This window comes from Alosa sapidissima, chromosome 21 (genome assembly GCF_018492685.1).
Source record: "Alosa sapidissima isolate fAloSap1 chromosome 21, fAloSap1.pri, whole genome shotgun sequence".
NCBI lineage: Eukaryota > Metazoa > Chordata > Actinopteri > Clupeiformes > Clupeidae > Alosa > Alosa sapidissima.
In genome coordinates, this window is record NC_055977.1 from 243,034 (window position 1) to 266,500 (window position 23,467).

At 45.3% G+C, this 23,467-nt stretch overlaps 2 protein-coding genes across 3 annotated transcripts in view; both read left to right on the forward strand.

The window, feature by feature from the left end:
* The window catches only part of ngly1 (N-glycanase 1), a 20,847-nt gene extending 1,673 nt beyond the window's left edge, over positions 1-19,174 (forward strand). For both annotated transcript variants that reach the window (XM_042075770.1, XM_042075771.1), the window contains 9 exons: positions 256-418; positions 4,613-4,832; positions 5,079-5,200; positions 12,808-12,953; positions 13,053-13,163; positions 14,524-14,700; positions 15,032-15,214; positions 16,951-17,128; positions 18,316-19,174. In XM_042075770.1, coding sequence (XP_041931704.1) covers positions 256-418; positions 4,613-4,832; positions 5,079-5,200; positions 12,808-12,953; positions 13,053-13,163; positions 14,524-14,700; positions 15,032-15,214; positions 16,951-17,128; positions 18,316-18,482 — 1,467 coding nt within the window. In that variant the 3' untranslated portion in view covers positions 18,483-19,174. The remainder of the gene's footprint in view (positions 1-255; positions 419-4,612; positions 4,833-5,078; positions 5,201-12,807; positions 12,954-13,052; positions 13,164-14,523; positions 14,701-15,031; positions 15,215-16,950; positions 17,129-18,315) is intronic.
* A 660-nt stretch (positions 19,175-19,834) lies between these two features.
* top2b (DNA topoisomerase II beta) overlaps positions 19,835-23,467 on the forward strand; it is a 67,375-nt gene continuing 63,742 nt past the window's right edge. The window contains 1 exon segment of the mRNA XM_042075774.1: positions 19,835-19,894. Coding sequence (XP_041931708.1) covers positions 19,853-19,894 — 42 coding nt within the window. The 5' untranslated portion in view covers positions 19,835-19,852.

A 23,467-nucleotide genomic window follows, 5' to 3' on the forward strand; every position in this document is an offset into this window, starting at 1 on the left:
AGCATCAGTGGTGTTGGTAATAACCAGTCTCTTTCTAGATTCTTGATGTCTGAGCATATTTATTTTGGCAAGTGGCCAAAATACCCCTTCTATCATTCTGTCATTTTAGTTTTTCCTTCAACCAAAAACAGAGTGTGTGTGTGTGTGTGTGTGTGAATCAGAGTAAGAGAGAAACTGGTTCTTCCTCATATCTAATCTGTGTTTGTCTCTGAACGGCATGTCTGAATGTTTGTCCTCCATGTTTTTCTCCGTCAGGCAAGCAGCATGGCGTTTTTCCGGACGCTGCAGTCCAACTTCCAGCATGTGCTGGTGTACGAGAACGCAGTGCTGCAGCAGAAGGCCCTCCGCTGCATCCCGCACACTCAGCTCCGCTCCAGAGCCCAGCACCGCCTGCAGCAGGCGCAGCTAGCAGACATAGGTCAGTGGGGGCTGTCATGTGGTCAGTGGGGGCTGTCATGTGGTCAGTGGGGGCTGTCATGTGATCAGTGGGACTGTTATGTGGTCAGTGGGGTCATTTAGCCGGTGTGCTGGCTAAATTCCCAACCTGGCTCATTCAATCTGGCCCCCTAATCATCCCCCACTGTAATTGGCTCATTCACTCCCTCACTCTCCACCTCAAGCTAGTGTGTGTAATGGCTGCCGTGCATCACCCAGGTGGGTGCTACACATTGGTGGTGGTTACTAGTGAGGTCCCCCCATCCATGTGTTGTAAAGCGACCTTGGGTACCATGAAAGGCGCTATATAAGTCGAAGGTATTATTATTATTATTATTATTATGTGGTCAGTGGGGCTGTCATGTGGTCAGTGAAAAGTTGTTGAGCGGTCATTGAGGCTTGACTCAAGGCTGGTGCTCTTGGTGGGCAGGGTGGGTAGACTCAGAGTATGCATCTGTGAGTAGACAGAGATAAAGAGAGTGTGTGTGTGTGTGTGTGTGTGCAGACATAGTAGCATAGTTGATATACAGTAGATTGATTTTCTTGCAGTTCTGCTGCACATGCCTTGCAGTGTTTGTGTTTCAAAATAGAAAAATATAAAATATAGTCATACACTTCGTGGAAATGGAATTCCTTACCATTGAACATATAAACATAGCCTGTTCCATTTGAACATATAAACATAGCCTGTTCCATTTGAACATATAAACATAGCCTGTTCCATTTTATAAACATGGCCTGTTCCATTGAACATATAAACATAGCCTGTTCCATTTTATAAACATGGCCTGTTCCAGCCTGTTCCATTGAACATATAAACATAGCCTGTTCCATTTTATAAACATGGCCTGTTCCAGCCTGTTCCATTGAACATATAAACATAGCCTGTTCCATTTTATTAACATGGCCTGTTCCAGCCTGTTCCATTGAACATATAAACATAGCCTGTTCCATTTTATTAACATGGCCTGTTCCAGCCTGTTCCATTGAACATATAAACATAGCCTGTTCCATTTTATTAACATGGCCTGTTCCAGCCTGTTCCATTGAACATATAAACATAGCCTGTTCCATTTTATTAACATGGCCTGTTCCAGCCTGTTCCATTGAACATATAAACATAGCCTGTTCCATTTTATAAACATAGCCTGTTCCATTTTATAAATATAGCCTGTTCCATTTTCTGACTTGTTACAGGCATCCTATACAAGTTTGTTTTACGTTCATATAACAGGCATCCTGTACAAGTTTGTTTTACGCTCATATAACAGGCATCCTGTACAAGTCTGTTTTACCGTAATGTAACAGCTTCAAAGTCATTCTGATGATGAGCTAGGAGGGAGAATTGTGCACCTAGTATAGCTGGTAGCACCCTGCAGGCCAGGAACCAGCTTTGCAATTTGGCTGGCAGCTCCCTGGTGAAATCGCAAAAACTGTGAAATATTACCTGGTCAGTAGATATGGAAGAGCTCAGAACACTACCCGGTGGTCAGTAGATATGGAACAGCTGTTGGAACAAAATGTAAAGCCATCAGGGCAACGTTTACAGACAGACAGATCTGTAGAAATGCTGCTGTGATGTACAGATCTGTAGAAATGCTGCTCTCTAAACAGATCTGTAGAAATGCTGCTCTCTGAACAGATCTGTAGAAATTAGGGCTGTCAATCTTCATCCATAACCCAATTTGAATTTCATTCATTATTATTTTTTAATAATCAAATTATATTCAAATATTTAATGCTCAAATTTTTGCCTATTATTAATATTTACGATGCGCATCTATCCACTGTATAAACGGGCTTATGCATTGCCAATTCCACTATAAACGCGTGGTTGACTTGTTATATTGAACAAAACTCAGTCTACCAACGATATCTGTGGAACTTGAGTGGTTTCAATTTCTTTTGCGCAGACGCGCGCACACACACTGAATGAACGCCCATACCACTAGCACTTTATTGAGACGCGCGCGCGCACACTGAATGAACGCCCATACCACTAGCACTTTATTAATTGCCTCTATGTTTGATGACGCCAAATTAGCATGGACCATTATGCCTATCAGAGAAGTGACAAAAGCACTGGATATAGCCTAGAGGAGGGAGGCATCAGAGAGCACTGGACATAGCCTAGAGGAGGGAGGCATCAGAGAGCACCGGGCATAGCCTAGAGGAGGGAGGCATCAGAGAGCACCGGGCATAGCCTAGAGGAGGGAGGCATCAGAGAGCACTGGACATAGCCTAGAGGAGGGAGGGATCAGAGAGCACCGGATATAGCCTAGAGGAGGGAGGCATCAGAGAGCACCGGATATAGCCTAGAGGAGGGAGGCATCAGAGAGCACCGGGCATAGCCTAGAGGAGGGAGGCATCAGAGAGCACCGGGCATAGCCTAGAGGAGGGAGGCATCAGAGAGCACTGGATATAGCCTAGAGGAGGGAGGCATCAGAGAGCACTGGATATAGCCTAGAGGAGGGAGGCATCAGAGAGCACCGGGCATAGCCTAGAGGAGGGAGGCATCAGAGAGCACCGGATATAGCCTAGAGGAGGGAGGCATCAGAGAGCACCGGATACAGCCTAGAGGAGGGAGGCATCAGAGAGCACCGAACATAGCCTAGAGGAGGGAGGCATCAGAGAGCACCGGATATAGCCTAGAGGAGGGAGGCATCAGAGAGCACCGAACATAGCCTAGAGGAGGGAGGCATCAGAGAGCACCGGATATAGCCTAGAGGAGGGAGGCATCAGAGAGCACCGGATACAGCCTAGAGGAGGGAGGCATCAGAGAGCACCGAACATAGCCTAGAGGAGGGAGGCATCAGAGAGCACCGGATATAGCCTAGAGGAGGGAGGCATCAGAGAGCACCGGGCATAGCCTAGAGGAGGGAGGCATCAGAGAGCACTGGATATAGCCTAGAGGAGGGAGGCATCAGAGAGCACCGGATATAGCCTAGAGGAGGGAGGCATCAGAGAGCACCGGATATAGCCTAGAGGAGGGAGGCATCAGAGAGCACTGGATATAGCCTAGAGGAGGGATCAGAGAGCACTGGATATAGCCTAGAGGAGGGAGGCATCAGAGAGCACCGGATATAGCCTAGAGGAGGGAGGCATCAGAGAGCACTGGATATAGCCTAGAGGAGGGAGGCATCAGAGAGCACCGGATATAGCCTAGAGGAGGGAGGCATCAGAGAGCACCGGATATAGCCTAGAGGAGGGAGGCATCAGAGAGCACCGGACATAGCCTAGAGGAGGGAGGCATCAGAGAGCACTGGACATAGCCTAGAGGAGGGAGGCATCAGAGAGCACCGGACATAGCCTAGAGGAGGGATCAGAGAGCACTGGATATAGCCTAGAGGAGGGAGGCATCAGAGAGCACCGGACATAGCCTAGAGGAGGGATCAGAGAGCACTGGATATAGCCTAGAGGAGGGAGGCATCAGAGAGCACCGGACATAGCCTAGAGGAGGGAGGCATCAGAGAGCACCGGACATAGCCTAGAGGAGGGAGGGATCAGAGAGCACCGGACATAGCCTAGAGGAGGGAGGCATCAGAGAGCACCGGGCATAGCCTAGAGGAGGGAGGCATCAGAGAGCACTGGATATAGCCTAGAGGAGGGAGGCATCAGAGAGCACCGGACATAGCCTAGAGGAGGGAGGCATCAGAGAGCACCGGATATAGCCTAGAGGAGGGAGGCATCAGAGAGCACTGGATATAGCCTAGAGGAGGGAGGCATCAGAGAGCACTGGACATAGCCTAGAGGAGGGAGGCAAAAACCTAAATCTTGCTGCTTTAGCTGCACGGCTCCTCGTCCTCGGACTGTTTACCTACCCAGCTTGTCAGGGTGTAGCGTTATCAGATGGCTGATGTTAACTCCGGCTGCTCGCTGCTACATATTCTGCGGATTACGACATTGTTAGGCTAATTGCTATTCCCCCCCCCCCAAAACACCACATTCGAATAGAAATTTCCAAATCCCCAGTAGAAATGCTTCTGTGGTGTGCAGACTGCTCTCTGGCGATTCCCTTCCATCCAGACATTAATGTGTGTGTAGACTGCTCTGTGCGATATTAAGGTGTGTGTAGACTGCTCTCTGTGCGATATTAATGTGTGTGTTCTTCTGTGCGATATTAATGTGTGTGTTCCCCTGTGTGATATTAATGTGTGTGTTCCCCTGTGGTGTGGAGATTGCTCCCTGCGTGAAGAGGACCTGCTGGTGATGGAGCTGCTGCAGTGGTTTAAGGGCGAGTTCTTCTCCTGGGTGGACAGCCTGGCCTGCTCGCGGTGCGGGGGCAAGACCCAGTCGGCTGGCTCACTCCCGCCCTCCTCCGACGACCTCCGCTGGGATGCCAGTCGCGTGGAGAATCACTTCTGCAAAGCCTGCCAATTCTCCACCAGATTCCCCAGGTACTGCCAATTCTCTGCCAGATTCCCCAGGTATGGGGTGTGTTTTAATGCAACTGCTGACTGGGGTATGGTTCAAATTCTTGATTTACGTAGCAAGTGTTCACTATTCTTCATTGTTTTTAAGTTGGGTATGCAGATAATATAATGTAAAAGCACATTACAAACTAACCTAATACATTTCTATGGGAGATTCTTTGAGTGCTGTGTCTCTGGTATTGATGTGGAATTCTCCCCATGTGCCTGCAGGTACAACAACCCGGAGAAGCTGCTGGAGACCAGGAGGGGGCGCTGTGGAGAGTGGGCCAACTGCTTCACACTCTGCTGCAGGGCCCTGGGACTGGAGGCACGCTACGTCTGGGACAGCACAGGTCAGTCTGGGTCAGTCTGGGACAGCACAGGTCAGTATGGGTCAGCACAGGTCAGTCTGCCCCAGCTGTCATAGCTGTGTATGGACCTTTTGGAGGGTTCGCTTCAGCTAGTTAGTTACCAGCTAGTTAGTTACCACCATTTTAAAAAATGTGCTCACTTCTGACCCCATGTTCACAAACACGTGCCACATTTCCGATTGCCAGGAATTACGTCATCCGTGTGGATTGGTTGATTCTCCCAGCAGGAAATTGCGCTACGATAACATCAACAACATACCATAGTACTCTACGATAACATACCGTAGTACTCTGTCAAAATCGACAACATACCGTAGTACTCTACGTCAACATCAACAACACATTGTAGTACTCTATGACCACATCGACAACACATTGTAGTACTCTATGATCACATCGATAACATACCGTACTACTCTACGACAACATACCGTAGTACTCTACGTCAACATTGACAACATACCGTAGTACTCAACGATAACATCGACAACGTACCATAGTATTCTACGACAACATACCGTAGTACTCAACGACAACATACCGTAGTACTCTACGTCAACATCGACAACATACCGTAGTACTCTACGACAACATACCGTAGTACTCTACGACAGCATCGACAACATACCGTAGTACTCTACGACAACATACCGTAGTGCTCTACGACAGCATCGACAACATACCATAATACTCTACGACAACATACCGTAATAGTCTACGACAACTAGGGCTGGGACAACGCGTCGACGTAATCGATGACGTCGACGCAAAATATGCGCATCGATTCGTCAAGCATAATGCGTGCCGCCAAATATTTTTAATTTTACACCTTCAGTGTTTCTCATACGTTGACTAATCTGTGGTTGGGCGCCACGAAATCAAAACCGGCCTAATTAAATTAAAGATAAGATGAAATCCTTTTCTTTAAATCCCTGCTTTTTACGCACACAGCCATTCCTTGCCCTGCCTGCTCTCTCTCGTAACGAGCCCGCTGCCCCTCCTCTGCATGTACATTTAACAAAATTGTTGAAGGATTGTTGTTGCCATTCAGCATTGCATAGAACACGGCGGGCTAAATTACTATTAAATCCGCTTAGCATCGTGACCATGCTGCGCAAATTTGTTCAAAACTACTGCATTAACGTTAACTCTGCTAAGGTCTTATCACAACATAGTTTAGTCTCCTCAATGTACTAAGTTAAGTTATGCAATCAAGCAGTATCTCGAAGCTAACGTTAGAATACTGTTTGGATGTAAAGTTTAGCATGCTTACTTACAGCTGCTTTTCAATTTTGTTACTCATGCAGGGCTCATTTTATTGACTCTGAATGTTTGCAAAATCCCGATATAAATGGAAAAGTGTTTTCCAAGACTCAAAAGTGCTTGTCCCAAGGAGAAGTAGGCTACGAACCGTTATTTGAACTAACTACGTTATGAATTGCATCCACACATCAGCAGCCTTTTAACTGTGTTTTAGTGCAAGGGTTCCCTGACGAACGTCTTAGTGACAGGCACTCAATTAGACCTATACACTACTGAACTTTATTGAATGCTACCTCTGACTAAGAATGCATTACTTTGCACTTGTATAGTCTTTTATTTTGGAATTTTAAGAGCAATGAACATATTATTATATAATGCAATGTTAAGGAATTCATGTTTAGATATGTAAATCAACATGGATAAACTCTACGACAACATACCGTAGTACTCTACGACAACATACCGTAGTACTCAACGATAACATCGACAACGTACCGTAGTATTCTACGACAACATACCGTAGTACTTTACTTTTTGCTTTTTTTACTTCGCAACTTTTTTGGATTACGCACTTTGAGGAGTGTTTTCATTCTATCCTATGGATATGGATCTATTACAATGCTCCAGTGGCAACAAACTTGTGTACACAAGGAATCAGGAATCAAAGTGAGGACTAGGCGTCGGGAGAAGAAGTGAAAACACAAGCCCTCAGTTCCTTCGATGGTTATGGGAAACGTGAACTCACTGGCCAACAAGACTGACGAACTGGCTGCCCTGGTAAGAAATCAGAAACTGTACAGGGATTGTAGTTTGCTATGCTTTACGGAGACGTGGCTAACAAGCCATATCCCCCCAGCTAACGTTGAGCTGCCCGGCTTCAGTGTAGCTCGTTTGGACAGAGACAATAAACTTTCTGGCAAAAAGAAGGGAGGCGGACTGGTGCTATATATAAACAATAGATGGTGCAATCCCGGACATGTTACAGTGAAGGAGACTGTATGCTGTAAGGATGTGGAGTTACTAGCGGTCAGTCTACGACCATACTACATGCCGAGGGAGTTCTCGCATGCCATTGTTGTTTGTGTCTACGTGCCGCCTCAAGCCCTCCCGGACAGCGTGTGACGTCATTCACTCTACAGTCGCTAGGCTCCAAACTCAGCACAGTGATGCCTTCTTTGCGATCTCTGGTGACTTTAACCACATTACACTGGATTCCACCCTCACAAACTTTTACCAGTTTGTTGACTGCCCAACTAGGAAAAACAGGACAGTAGATCTCATGTATGCAAACGTGAGGGGTGCTTACAGTGCCACCCCCCTTCCCCCACTGGGGAAGTCGGACCATAACCTCATTCATTTGCAGCCAATGTACAAGCCAAAAGTTCAGAGGCTACCAGTTGCCACGCGCACCTTCAGGAAGTGGACACCGGAAGCGGATGAGGCTTTGAGAGACTGCTTTGAGTCCACTGACTGGAGTGTGCTACTGAATGGAGAGGACTTAAACGTTCCACATACTCGACGCACCCGACCGGTAGCGTGACAATGTGACGTCACAGAAGCGCCGTAACTATTTATACTCGCGCGTCGTGGTCACGACACTAGTTGCAATATTCTCCTGAACAGAGGTGTCACTGTTGTGAAAAGATTAACGCTAACTACGTTACACAGCAGAAGCTGCATTAAGAAACACTAGTAGCAGAGAATGTAAACGGGCTCTGCTATTAGCTAGCCTCTGTGATGGTACTTCAGACTTTGGTTGCTACTATTCACACTATTCTATTCCACCATCATTATCATCTAGTTTCCAAGGTGTGCGCACAGGTAGATAGATAGATGGATATATAGATAGATACTTTAGTCATCCCGAGGGAAATTTTAATAATTTAAACTGTTTAGTTAGCTGGCTAGCTAGCTAGCAGCTGGCTGAGTTTGTGTAATTTCCTGAAGTGGAAAGAGATTTTGTTCAGGCCTTAATAGATATCCTTTGTTTGAAAATAAATCGTTTCTATTCTTTCCTCTTAATTCCATGTGTTGCAACTCTCGCTGGTAACTTTGTTAACTTATCCAGCAAACTATTAAAAATTCACGACTGTATCAAAACACTGCAACTCTCGCTTGCCCTCGAACTAGTCCATCTTCCTGTTTCCGCTTTGTCGCGCTCGTCTGAAAAAAAATGAGTGGTGCGCTACCTCACGCTACCTGGCTAAAATCCTGGCGCGCCAGCAAGATCTACGTCATTTTGACGTCACGGTGTCGCGCTACCGGTCGGGTGCGTCGAGTATGTAGAAGCCCTTAGAGGAGGTCACACATTGCACTACTGACTATCTGAACTTCTGTATGGACATTGTTGTTCCCACAAGGACTGTACGCTGCTATCCAAATAACAAGCCTTGGATAACCAGTAATGTCAAGACCCTTCTCAATAGGAAAAAGATGGCGTTTAAGGAGGGGGACATGGCAGAGCTGAGGCGAGTACAGGGGGAACTCAAGATTAAGCTGAAAGAGGCAAAGGAGGACTACAGAAGGAAGATGGAACAGAAGCTGCAAGATAACAACATGAAGGAGGTGTGGGACTGTATGAAATCTATCACTGGCCTTAAGAAGAGCAGCAGCACTGTGGAGGGAGACCTGGACAGGGCGAACCAGCTGAACCACTTTTACTACAGGTTCGATTGCCCATCCCCCAGCCCCCACCCCAACTCATTACCATTACCAACATTCACCCCCACCATCACTGGATATTGCACCCCTCCCCCACATGGCTACCACGAACAAAGAGGTGACAACGACCTCAGTCAACAGCCATCAGACACTCAGACCCCAGATGCTGCCCCCCTCCCCTCCCCTCCCCCCCTCCATCATCACTGCTGATCAGGCTATCGCACCTCTCCCCCACATGGTGACCACGAGCAGGGCGGCAACAATGGCTTCAGCCAATGGCCATCAGTCTCTAGCCACACGACAACCCTCACAGAAGCACCCCTCCTCCTCCTCACCCTCCACTCCCCTCATCCCCCCCATCATTTCAGCAGACCAAGTAAGTTATCTTTTTAAAAAACTCCATCCTCGTAAGGCAGCCGGGCCTGACAGACTGTGTCCAAGGCTACTCAAGGCCTGTGCTGCTGAACTGGGGGAGCCACTGAAGCACATCTTCAACTGGAGTCTACGTCTCGGACAAGTTCCAACACTGTGGAAGACATCATGTCTCACCCCAGTTCCCAAGAAACCACACCCCAGCGAGCTTAATGACTTCAGGCCTGTCGCTCTAACATCACATGTGATGAAAACAATGGAGCCGCTGGTCTTAGGTATGCTCAGACCACAGGTACGCCATGCACTAGACCCGCTACAGTTTGCATACCAGGAGAAAGTGGGCGTGGACGATGCCATCACTTATCTTCTACACAGGACACATTCTTACCTAGACAAGGGGAAAAGTGCTGTGAGAATCATGTTCTTTGATTTCTCAAGTGCTTTTAACACCATCCAACCCCTCAGACTGGGAGACAAGCTCTTGCAGATGGGTGACCGAGCGACCACAGTTTGTCAGACTGAAGAACTGCCTCTCTGACACTGTGATCAATAGAACCGGAGCGCCACAGGAAACTGTGCTCTCTCCAGTCCTGTTCACCCTGTACACATCTGACTTCTGCTACAACACCGAGTCATGCCACATGCAGAAGTTTTCTGATGATACTGCAATTGTGGGGTGTATCAGGGACGAGCAAGAGGAGGAGTACAGGAGCCTGGTGGAGGACTTTGTGCAGTGGTGCAAACTCAATCACCTTCAACTAAACACTTGAAAGACCAAGGAGATGGTGGTGGATTTCCGAAGGTCTAAGCCCGCTCTGCTACCAGTCTCCATTGATGGGGTCAATGTGGAGGTGGTAAGCACCTACAAGTATCTGGGTCTCCACCTGGACAATAAACTGGACTGGTCAGCCAACACTGATGCACTCTACAAGAAAGGACAGAGCAGGCTGTACTTCCTGAGGAGGCTGCGGCCCTTCAATGTGTGCAGCAAGCTCCTCAGGATGTTCTACCAGTCTGTTGTGGCCAGCGTCCTCTTCTATGCAGTGGTATGCTGGGGAGGAAGCACAAAGAAGAAGGATGCTGGGCGACTTGACAGGCTGGTAAGGAAGGCTGGCTCTATAGTGGGAGCTGAACTGGAGTGCTTCACTTCAATATCTAACAAAAGGACCCTAAATAAACTGATCAACATCTTGGACAATTAATGTCATCTGCTCTACAGCACTATCAAAAACCAAAAGAGCTTGATCAGCTGGAGACTTCGCTCCCTGCCATGCACAACTGAAAGGCTGAGGAAGTCATTTGTTCCTAGGGCCATTGAACTGTTCAATTCCTCACTAAAGGGAAGAGAAGAGATAGACTTCTCTGCTTAGTCGGTCTGCTTCTCCACCCTCTCCATGTCCATGTTTTTTGAGTACTGACTGCCCACTACTGCTTACTACTGTTTTACTATTGTACACAGCCTAATGTTTTCACTACTGTTTTACTGCTACACTGTTTTTCATGCTATATTAGCCCACATGATCAATGGCTGCGGTCAGGCTTCTGATACAATACTGAATGAATGAATGGCTATAACCCTATTACCTCAACCTGTTCTTTCACTGAAATAGTTTTTTATTTTACCTTGTCTACATTATACTTTACTCTCATATTTGTCTATATTATTTATGCTGGTCTCTAGACCTTACTCTTGCACTGTTGGACTAATGTTGGACTACTTTTTGCACCTTCACCATGACACTCACTCTCTTGAGCACCTTGCCAGGCACACATAACTAAGGACTATGGTTGGACTACTGTTTGCACCTTCACCATGACACTCACTCCCTTTAGCACCTTACCAGTCCCGGCCCTGTCACTACAAGCGTCTTATGCTTGATCACCCTCAAGCACATTGGACTTTCTTAATTTAACTTATATAGTGTATTTAGTTTTGTTAGTTTTCTTATCTGTCTTATCTTTTACTGTTTTATTGTATAGTGGAGTTTAGTTATATGTTTATACTTATACTAATGTCTACCATTTCTGCTGTAAGTGCATGTTGTCTGTTATGTCTGTATGCTACTGAGACCCTTGAATTTCCCCTTGAGGATCAATAAAGTATCTATCTATCTATCTAGTACTCTATGACCACATCGACAACATACCATAATACTCTACAACAACATACCGTAATAGTCTACGACAGAGGTTCCCAAACTGTGAGGCGCGCCTCCCCTGGGGGGCGCCAAATAATTTGAGGGGAGGCGCGGAAGGTTGATTCAAAAAAGAAGGAAAAACGTTTATTTCATGTTAGAACTATCTATGTTTTTTTCCAATGATTATGTAATTGTCAACATTATAAAATCGAAATAAATCATAGAAGAGATGTATACTAAATCTTTGGGATAGTGGAAAGTATTATTGATCCCTATCCTGAGTGAGAATGTATTTGTGCCAAACCTCATAACGTAATTTAGCAACAGTGCCGCCAGCTGAGCTAGCTGCTCCAAGCGGATTTGTACACGCAGCCTTACAACACTGTTTACAGCTCTTCGAGTCACGGTAAAATGTATTTTTTGGTACTAATTGGGTAGCTAATTTAGATAAACTTATGGTGTGGGTGCTTGCGTTTCTTTAGGAATCCGCTGCCTTGGTTTGTATAGAAATGAATATTAAGTGACAGATACACGTAAGAGGTTGGACATACGTGACGGTAATATGTGATGTTCCGATAGCTAACTTACTGTAAAATGCGCAGAGGTGTCACTGTTTTCAGAGGGGAGGCCCACATTGATGGAGTTTGGGAACCCATGGTCTACGACAACATATCGTAGTACTTTACGACAACAGCGACAACATACCATAGTACTCTACGTTGTCGTAGTACTCTACAACATCAACAACATACTGTAGTACTCTACGTCAACATCGACAACATAATATACTCTAGCATGGGGCAGTGAAATGAATGGGGACCGTGCTTCCTCCCTCTCTAGCATGGGGCAGTGAAATTAAGTGCTTCCTCCTTCTCTCTAGCTCTATATGACACTTCCATGGTAGGGACGCGTGGTAGCGTCTGGAATAATGAGCAGTACAATACACAGTGGGCGTGCTGGGTAATGTAGTGCATTCTGGGTAATTCTAGTGCTTAATATTGGAATGCTGGGGATTCTGGGTAATGTAGATGTCTCTGAGAACTACTCTGTGGCTACTGTAAAAACTGTAGAGAAAAGAGTGATCAAACTTTTGGCTGGTTTCTTTCCTACTCTCTCTCTCTCTCTCTCGGGCTTCCCTTCTGTCCCTGTCTGTAGACCACGTGTGGACAGAGTTGTACTCCGAGTCTCAGGAGCGCTGGCTGCACTGTGACCCGTGTGAGAACGCTTGCGATAAGCCTCTGCTGTACGAGGTGGGCTGGGGCAAGAAGCTCTCCTACATCCTGGCTTTCTCCAAGGACCAGGTCAGTGCACGCCATCCTGCTGGTTCATTTAATCTGTTACTGAGCGCTGATTGGTGTATCTGTATCATGTGACCTCTAACTCCAAGCTGATTGGTGCAGGTGGTGGATGTGACCTGGCGGTACTCGTGTAAGCACGCTGAGGTCCGGTCCAGACGGACACAGGTCCACGAGGCATGGCTTCTACACACGGTCAACGCCCTCAACGCCACGGTAGATGAAATGCTAACCCTAACTGCCTTTCTTTTAGTAAACTCTGTGTACACAAACAATGTTCTCAATGCTCAAGTTCATGTGTAGAGACACTGATGATACTTCGATCAAAGTTTCATGTTGTGTCGAGTCTTCTTAGTGTTTTAAAAATAGCGATTTTGACGCAATCATGTATCAAAATAGTAGTGCCCCTACGATTCTCATTCAAAAGGCCATTTGACCCGAAAACGACAACACGGACAAGCTTAAAAGTGGCGCTTCGGATGTAATTATGCTTTTAAGGCGAGACACTACAGGTGAATAGGGTAAAATTTTTAACAAGCAGATATCACTATGAAACTTACCCAGTTGATTACTTACATTAATATGAGAAACTTAGGCATTATCTAATTATATATGCGCTAATTTGCATACATTTTAAGGCAAGAAACCTGAGCATTGGATACAGCCAGGTTCAAAATTATGTTTTCATTGTGTTCAGATAATAGATGGGGAAAAATGTACAGAGGGATTTATGAATATCTACTTTTGTTATCCTGTAAATCAGAGTATGATGTCAATAGCCCTAAAAAAATCGATTTTCGATAGGCATAAAATGTCACGTTAGTCAGGCTAGGAATAATATATCAACAAACCCCTCTGTAAAAATCTTCAAAATATAGTTAGGCATAAGTCTAGAAAGTTTGGTGTATGTAAGTGCTTCTGAAGTGGAGTTTTCTTGCTCAGAGTGGGAGAGGAGACTCATTTTGAGAAAACGGCCTTGAAAGACAGCCAATGAGATTCCGTTCTCAGCCTAGACTCGTCTTTGAACTTTCGCGATTGGTTGCTGATACAAAGGAAGTGTCCATATATGGATCACATAGCGTGCTACAGGAAAAACAGAGCTTTCCAACGGTACTACACACGATATGTTTTGGGTCGCGGGAGTGCATGCAAGGTTAGAATGCTAACTTTCGCCGAATTTAGGATAAATATACAGGCGCGAGTTGACACAATATAATTAAATAAACACCTAAATGTGTAAATCTGACTTTTTTTGTTGTAGTAGTGTGATAGAATACATGCTAAGGTAACAGACTAGCTCAAAATCTCGAAATTGACCAGTGCATGGAAAAAACTATGTTTTCACCTGCCGTGTCTCGCCTTAAACTAAAGTTTGACTCGGGTACATTCACAAAAACACCCTAGGATGCATTTTGGCAAAAGGTACGCTTTAATGTAATTTTGTTCCCAAACGAAAGTTTGAAGCCGTTATCAACCAGAAATAGACCAGGTTGTTTCAACTCCGGAACTACCCTTTAAAGCGTGTGTGTGTGTGTGTGTGTGTGTGTGTGTGTGTGTGCGTGCGTGCGCTCTGCAGCGTCAGCAGCCCTTGAGCAGCGAGCGGCGTCAGGTGTTGCTAGAGCGCCTCCTAGTGGAGCTGGTGGAATTCATCTCCCCGAAGACGCCGCGGGCAGGAGACCTGGGAGGCCGTGTATCAGGGTCGCTGGCCTGGAGGGCCGCACGAGGAGAAACGGGGGCGGGACCACCTGCACAGGTGAGGACTAATGCTGATTAGATATCTCACCTGCACAGGTATAATGCTGCTAGATATCTCACCTGCACAGGTGTGGAGTAATGCTGCTAGATATCTCACCTGCACAGGTGAGGTGTAATGCTGATAGATATCTCACCTGCACAGGTGAGGAGTAATGCTGCTAGATATCTCACCTGCACAGGTATAATGCTGCTAGATATCTCACCTGCACAGGTGTGGAGTAATGCTGCTAGATATCTGGTGACCGACAGCAGTTTCACGTATCTCTGTGTCTGACTGACCGCACCTCTCCATCTCAGTTGTTGCTGTTGTTGTTGTTGTTGTTGTGCAGGACGCCCCAGGGTTTGTGTTTGTTCCCACGGAGGCGGAGATGAGTGAGAAAGTGTTCCGCCTCAGCTATAACGTGGCGACAGACCTGTACACACGCGCCGGGGGTGATGTCATCAGTGGCTGGGAGACGGCAGCATGGAGGAGAGAATCCGTCTTCAGGAAAGTGGAAACAGACTGGCAGAAGGTGAACTTGCTGTGTGTGTGTGTGTGTGTGTGTGTGTGCGCGTGTGTGTGTGCGCGCGCGCTTCAGGAAAGTGGAGACTGACTGGAAGAAGGTGAACTTGCTCTGTGTGTGTGTGTGTGTGTGTGTGTGTGTGTGTGTGTGTGTGTGTGTGTGTGTGTGTGTGCGCGCGCGCTTCAGAAAAGTGGAGACAGACTGGAAGATGGTGAACTTGTTTTGTTTCTTTCTTTCCTGGTTTCTCTCCGATTCATTCACTCCCTTTCATAGATTTCAGACATGTCCTCCACACTATATGACATGTCCTCCACACTATATGCAGATCTTGGTCAAACGGAGGTCCGACCCCTCGGGTGATTCAGACATGATGCTTACATGCGGACATTATGCCGACATCAGTGTGAACGACACACGCACATGAACAGAATCTCTGCATGTTCTTTGCTTCATTCAGACATGCGCTCATTTGCATAATGTAATGTCTGAACTACTAGGAGGAGAGTAGTGTAAGGGCCAGATGAATTCGGTTCTAAATGTCCGATTCTGTTGTTCAGATATACGGCCCAACCACTTGACATCTGCAGAACATGTGGACTTATGTCTGAAAGAACCTTTAGACCGTGATTTAGACTTTATTCTTAATCACTTCTGTGATTTAGACTTTATTCTTAATCACTTCTTGTTGCTTGAGTGGAAACGGTCACCCATTGTTATGACAAAAACTCTACAAATGGTTTTTGATGTTTAAATTCAGAGTCTGTCAATCACGGAATCTAACTCCGTATGAGATTTTGTCCATGTGTTAATCTTTGTGACGTAAAGGACCTCGATAACCAATTATTACTAGAAATCCGTAAAGCCTTGTGGTTGCCATGGAGTAAATCTCAACTCCAAAGCTCTGTGTGTAATCCTCACCTGCTTTGTTTACCTGTGCAGGTGTACCTGGCTCCTCACCGCTCTGTTTACCTGTGCAATGGGATATACTACGAAGCACGTTAGACATATCTAGGCTATGTAGACATATCGAGGCTTGACAAAGCCTTGACTCAGGGGTATACGTTAAGTGATACTACGATAGCAGTTATGTGATATATTTGTCAAACTAGGCTTTCAGTTCAGATCTGTGCGCGTTCTCGGTGTTGGGATGACTTTGGCCAATCGTGTAACGTGGAGACGCACAAGACCGCCTCTATTTCAAAACAATTACTTCCGCATTCTTGAGTGATAGCTTAATCTACACTGCGGTCTTTTTTTGTGTCTAACCTATAACATCAAATAAATCAATTGTCATCAGTTGTTGTATGGTATGCACGTCCATAGTGGGATATTTGCACGCACAGCACTATTAAAGTGCATTCGAGATCCAAAATGTTAGTAGAGGCGGAGCTCCACCTGTAAGATATATGACCGAATCCTACACGTGAGAACTTTGTTTTTAAGACAATTGATTGGTAGAATTGCGGTAGATTACACGATTTGAGCTATAACTTAGCACATAACCTCCTCCCGACCAGGTTTGGTTGACAGCATAAGATACCATGGTGATATAGCGACACTAAAACAGATCCACTTTTGTGTCACAGCATACCCTGGCTTTGAGCGCAACATACCTCACTAACCCACTAATCGAGAGTCGTAGTACACCCCACTGGTGTACCTGGCTCTTCACCTGCTCTGTTTACCTGTGCAGGTGTACCTGGCTCTTCACCTGCTCTGTTCACCTGCTCTGTTTACCTGTGCAGGTGTACCTGGCGCGGATCGAGGGCTCCAGCTCTGGGAGGGTCAGCTGGCGGCTGGACTGTGCGGCAGCGGGAATGCGGATAAGGACGGTCACCGTGACTGCTCACACCGAGACGTTTGAGTCGGGCCGTGCCCGCTGCAGTGTGTGCTCAGGACAGGACAGCGTCCATCTCCCTGGAGGTACTGAACCCGCGTAATGGTACTGGACCGACCCACTTTAGACCAGAGTCCCGCGTTTAGACCAAAGATCCGCGTAGACACCCGATGCAGTGTCCCACATATTGACTTATTTGTGGCGGCCCACCACAATATGAACATTGACCACCACAATGATTTTCCAGGTTGTACTAAATTGTGCTTAAATCTGGTTAGCATCATAACCACGCTGTGCTAATTTGTTAAAAACTGTTGCATTTAAGTTAATTCTGCAAACCAACCACCACAAATGGAATTCAATTCTCTGGGAAACACTGCGATGTAACCCGACACATCAACATGAATTATCTGCCCGAACCCGGCCCGCGGCCCAACGTAAAACATACGTTTTGACTGTTAAACCCTGACATTATTTAGGTGAAGATTCAACACTTTAGCGTGACAATTTACTTAAAACGGTGATTTTCTCCTCTTCTGGCGTATTGTGACGGAAGAACCATGCCAACTTTGGATGTGGTTATCTTAGCGATACTTTTTGCCATAGCCTACCCTCGATATACATATCGTTGGAAAGCTTAGTTTATGGCAGTTCATGTGAGTACAATAACTTAATTTTGTAAATTTTACCAAAGCGACTGGTTTCGCCTTGCAGGGTCACATATTTCATCAGCACCTTGCATTTTGAGCATTGCACATAACCTGTAGAATTTCCATCAGAATCCAGCACCACTCCAAACACTTTCCAGACCTCTGATTTTCCCACTCCTGCGGTGGAATTCACCTGCGGCAAGTTTAGCCTTTTCACCAATTCCATCATCTTCTCCAGGCGTTTAGACCCAGGCAGGAGTGCTGGAGTGGTGTAGAGCGCCCCCGTCTGGTGGCCTGGATGATTACATTCTGCACTGAGCTCATAACTAACTCGTCTGGTGGCATTGCTGTTCAAATATCTGGGAAGCACCACAGGACCCTGACTGTCATAATGGGATATAATTAATAAAGTAGTGTTAAATGCATATGTGCTGTAGTGTTATAGTGGATATAATTAATATATCATAATGATATTGCATTGGCTGTCTCTGACAGATATATAGGTGATCAGTAATTTTAACCATTAGTAAAGCTTCTAATACAGTGTGTGTGTGTGTGTGTGTGTGTGTGTGTGTGTGTGTGTGTGTGCGCGCGCGCGCGCGTGTCCGCGCCCATGCCCACAGATGGTGAGGCCCATACGTTTCCCAGCCTCGCTGGCGCCACAGAAATGGTTGTCACGGTGGATCTGGATGGAGGGTCGTCATGGCAACATGCTCAGCTGTTCAGGCAGGGTCTGAATGAGACTGAGAAATCCTCGTTGGAGATCGTCGTGGAGATGGAAGACGCCTGAGCAAGACGGGCGGCGAACAACACACTCTCACATGGTCCTGTAGGCGTCTGCATGCCAGATCACAGGTCAGCAGATCGCTTCAGATAAGACTGGCAGGCAAATGACTCTTGTATTGTATAAATATCTAAATATCTTTTGCATTATGCTGTCAACTCCTGAATGTGAATTTGATAAACAGTTGAAAGTTCTCATATGAGAAGACATGGCGAAGGTGACATTTATACCTGCATCGATTTGGTCTGTTATAATTATTATTATTATTACTGGTGGTTTTCTAGGGAAACAAATCTAATCTGAGATTTGCAATATTTGATGGACTGTACTGGAGTACTGTTAGTCATGCAATACAAGTAGGAATACACATATCAGTGAGTGAGTGCAGTACCATATCTGTCTTGTTTTTGTCTCTGTGTTAAATACTGTCCTGTGTGTTGGATTACTGTTGGAAATGTTAATGTTCCACGTACATGTATTTTAACACGTACTGCTACCTGGATGCTAATACTATTGGATTCTGGCCTGATTGCATCTCTGAGATTAAATGTGTTGTTTGTAAATAAAATAAGCCTAGCCTATTTGTAAATATTTGTGACATTGAAATTTCCATTTATTCACTACTATTAAATTACGATATGAAAATGCTTTTCTACCTCTATGAAGTTGTCAAAACATTAAAATGCCACAGTACTTTTCAAATGTTTTGGCCTGGACTTTCTTGTGCGCCGAGTAGCCTAGTAGCCGATCTATCACAGCCGAAAGAGTTTTCAGCATTGTCTGGGTTCATGTCTACGGATTCATCCCGGGTTTCGTCGGTGTGGACTGATGGTTGTCAGTGATTGGAAGATGCACCGGCTCCTCGAAACTCTGCATCGGTATTGGTCAGCCAGGGGGCTTCGCTTCGTCGCCGTGCGGGTGGAGAAGCCGGACAGACGCATCGGCGCTGTTATTGTTTCTGAATGAAAATTTAACTAACGTGGAAATAGCCGCGCGTTATACATGGACTTAATTTAAATGTCATAATTGTTAGTTTTTTTTATACGCAATTCATATGATATGATATGAATTTATTTAAGTAAGCATTTGTACAGTATTTATATCTCAGCAAGTTGCAGCTCAGCTTGGAGGTTCAGGCCTTGTGCCACCGCTCGTCGATTTTAACAATAGCCGGGATACACTCCCCTTTAGACGGGGAAACTGTCTTCATGTAATTCTCTCAGTGTCAGAAATTCATGCTCAGTTCATAATAATACCACACTGAGTATGGTATACATGGGGCCACACTTTTGATGTGTTCTATGAATTTATGGACAATTTTCACAAAGACCTTGGAGGATTTTTAAACCCATCATTTTGAGAAACACAAAAGGAATATGTCCAACGGAGCTGCAGGAAGCGGGGGTTTGACTTGGGTGGTAAGTAGATAATTTAGGCTTTTACGTGCTTTTCCAGTCGGAGACGAAGAATTGTCCTCTGCTTTATCAATATTATTTTTTCAGTCACACCTATGTATTCTCATTTACAACCTTGTAGGATCCCAGTAGAATGTGTATGTGTCTTGGTTGGTTAGCTTAACGTTACGTGCTAGCTGGATGTCCATTACCATTAACGTTAGCATGTGGGAGCAAGCTTGCTAGCTAACAATGTTAGCCTGCTAGCTTGCTAACTCTTAATTAAAGACCACATATGAGAGAAGGCAACAACACCGAATTACAGCGACGTACTAGTTTCCTCAGTGAAATACAAACGTGTTGGATTCGTGAAAATATCTGGGAGATGGGGTCGACATTTTGTGCTCATGGTTTGTTTGTGCGCGAGCCATTTGTGCACTGGCAGGGTTCTTCCAAAAACTTCTCTTTGTGTAGAAGAAACATCGCTAGCTAGCCAGCTAACCTTACTTGTAGTAATGGATAACATAACGCCTGGATATTGGGGAAATTGCTTCATGTTGTTTGGTTAAAACAGTCATGATTGTAGAAAGGCATATGGACTCAGTGTTGCAGAGGTGAGTTTCTCAAGTTTCGAAACCAGTAGTGTTGGCCACCTCAGATCGTTTTACTTCATAACGTGCATTCTGCCCATAGACTGTATAACATATTCTGCCATAACAATAGTGCCAGCTGGTCTAGAGGCTGATGAGGGTCGGGAAACGTCAGGCAGGACTTGGGGTCTCACTGCTTGCTTTGTAGTGTAAGAGGATTACGTTGGCGGACACAATGGAGAGGTCGTCTTTATCATCTGAAGTTGGTAGTTCAAGAGGTCTTTAGGCTACTACCGGTATTCTGACGAGAGGAGCCCCTGCGAACATGGTCAAATGAACACTGTCGTGGCAACACTCAACGATATATTGACATTGTGCTGATGATATGTCTCCACAAAATGATGGGAGATCTTTTGTGAGCGCTGATTAGGCCCCTGAGTAACTTGTAGTAAAAAGGTGCAGCCAAGTGTAGCCTCTCTTAGACTATTGATAATAACTTTGTTAAACAGTCTTTGGCAAAACATGAGTTGTGTCCCCCTTGATCAATTTGCAATAAACCAGTGACTCTTTACAGTTCCAAACGAACTGTAGTGTAAACTCAGTTGATGGGGCATCTTTTGGGTCTTATTGCATGATCTATCCCTGTAGACCCTATGAGTGGCATCTTTTAGGTCTTACTGCATGAGCTGTCCCTTTGTAGACCCTATGAGTGGCATCTTGGCATTGGTTGCTGGTGCACTCATCTCTGTGGAGAAGGCATTGCCCAAGTTTAAAGGCCCAAGTTGGTATAAAGGTTATACCATTAGCCTGATAGAATGTGGCTGACTTCTTTCAGGGAGTTTAAAAGCTGGATACTGTATGAAAATGGAAACCCTACCTGAAACAGAATGTTGATCCCAGTGTCAATGGGAATGTCGTACAGCCCCATTCCAGCACTAAGGTGTTGGGAATGTCGTACAGCCCCACAGTGCTAAGGTGTTGGGAATGTTGTACAGCCCCACAGTGCTAAGGTGTTGGGAATGTCGTACAGTGCTAAGGTGTTGGGAATGTCGTACAGCCCCACAGCACTAAGGTGTTGGGAATGTCGTAGGGAATGTCGTACAGCCCCATTCCAGTGCTAAGGTGACTATGATGAATTGCCAAGAGTTTGGGAATACTTGCACATTTGCTGATAACATAACAAATCAGCCATTTGTCTTGTTCACCATAGAGTTAAAAGTAACCTGAATGGAACCCTACCTGAAACTAAAGGTGGATCTTAGGGATTTTGCTTTAGTGGGTCACGTCTGTGAGTTCAGATTGTAGAGTGTGAATGGACTCCACTCCTGCATTGTCTTGGGGTGGGGCAGATGATTTGGGGAAAATTGTAATTTTTTTTGACAGATGTTGTGATTGCAATCTGATTTGCAATATAATTGTTGAAAGCCAAGCTTCAGTTAAATATTTCAAATTTCGCTTTAACTTGGCTCCTGATTGGTGGGCATGCCTAGTGCATGAGAAGAACAGCATTCCTGATTGGTGAGCTTCAGTGTCTGTCTCCAAGGAGATGACATGAATATAAAAATCATAGATGTGACTAGATGAACCATCGTGACAGAGATGCGAGCTGCACAATTAATAACAGACTTTACAATTAGCTAATTGCATTAGTTCAAATTGTGATTTTGACCCCCTTAGTTAGGGGTCACCTGACTCGCCTCACCTGAAAGCGATGGTTCGGAGTAATTTCACCCTAGGGTCCTTTGCACCATGACCCGAGCCAAACACCCTCCCAGAACCTTTTTTTTTTTCGCTTGGTCGAACCCTGGTCGAGTTGCGCTGTCAGAAACGAATGACGTTCTGCAGTCGTGATGGAACCAACTTTTATCTCGTAAATTACCCCACTAATGCCCTGAATGGTACGAAACGTCTGCAGTAGTACAACTATGACCTTTAGTCCAATAACGAGGCATTAGAAAGTTTGTAAGTGCACCAGGAGTTTATTTAAATAAGACTTCCCTGATTATCTGCTACTATACCGCTGCGTCAACGTTTCTTCCGTGATCGGGGTCATGGTGCAAAGCCATGAACCATCGCTTGAATAGGCTACTTGCTGTCAATACGGGACATTAAAAACTTTACTTTGATTTCATCCTGTATCATTTTAGAAATAGACATTCACTCATGAAAAATATTTAAATTATTTCAAATATGGCACATTTATTAAGTAGACTAATATTTTCACACACAAGCGTCATACTTAAACAGTAGCCTACAAGACAGTTCCCCAAGAACTGTGTTGTTGACAATATGACACATTGTTCTCAAATGAACAGAAATGCATCTAACGTTACACACTTTAGAAACTGATTGGCATTGTAAACAAGAGCTTAGCAATGCGTCGTCATGGTTTTAGCTGGTGCCGTTTTTTTCTGGCTTAGGGCTTTGTAGAGTTCAGGATGATGGCTCTTAAGATGTGTAATTAAATTGGTAACGTTAAAAGAGTATCGTTTGACCCCTCCTCGCATCACTGGTACTTTACAAGCACTGCAAATAGCAATTTTGTTATCAGTTTCCGGAATTTGGAAATACTGGCACACAGCCAACATGTTGAAGTATGTTGTTGGCGCTCATAGTAACGTAAACATTTGCTTCGTGTGCGCATAATTAACAGGTCACCTTATCGGCCAGGCACATCGGCAGAAATGTCCATGTTGGCGGATGCCGATAATTAAGTTATGAAGCTGTTATCTGCAGATACCGATGTCGGGCCGATAATTAAGTTATGAAGCTTTTATCTGCAGATACCGATGTCCCTAGTAGCTTCCACAGAGAAAACAAATAGTTCGCCACACAAATAGAAGTTTCAGGTGTTGCGTGGCAACGTACTTGCAGACGTCGACTTTCCATTGCAATAAGCAAACCAATTACTTGCTGAGTGATATGAAAGATGTGAATAAGAAGCACAAAACCCATTTTCCTTGATAGCGGCCCTTTCAAGTGAATGGAGCATTATGAAGAGCCGTGT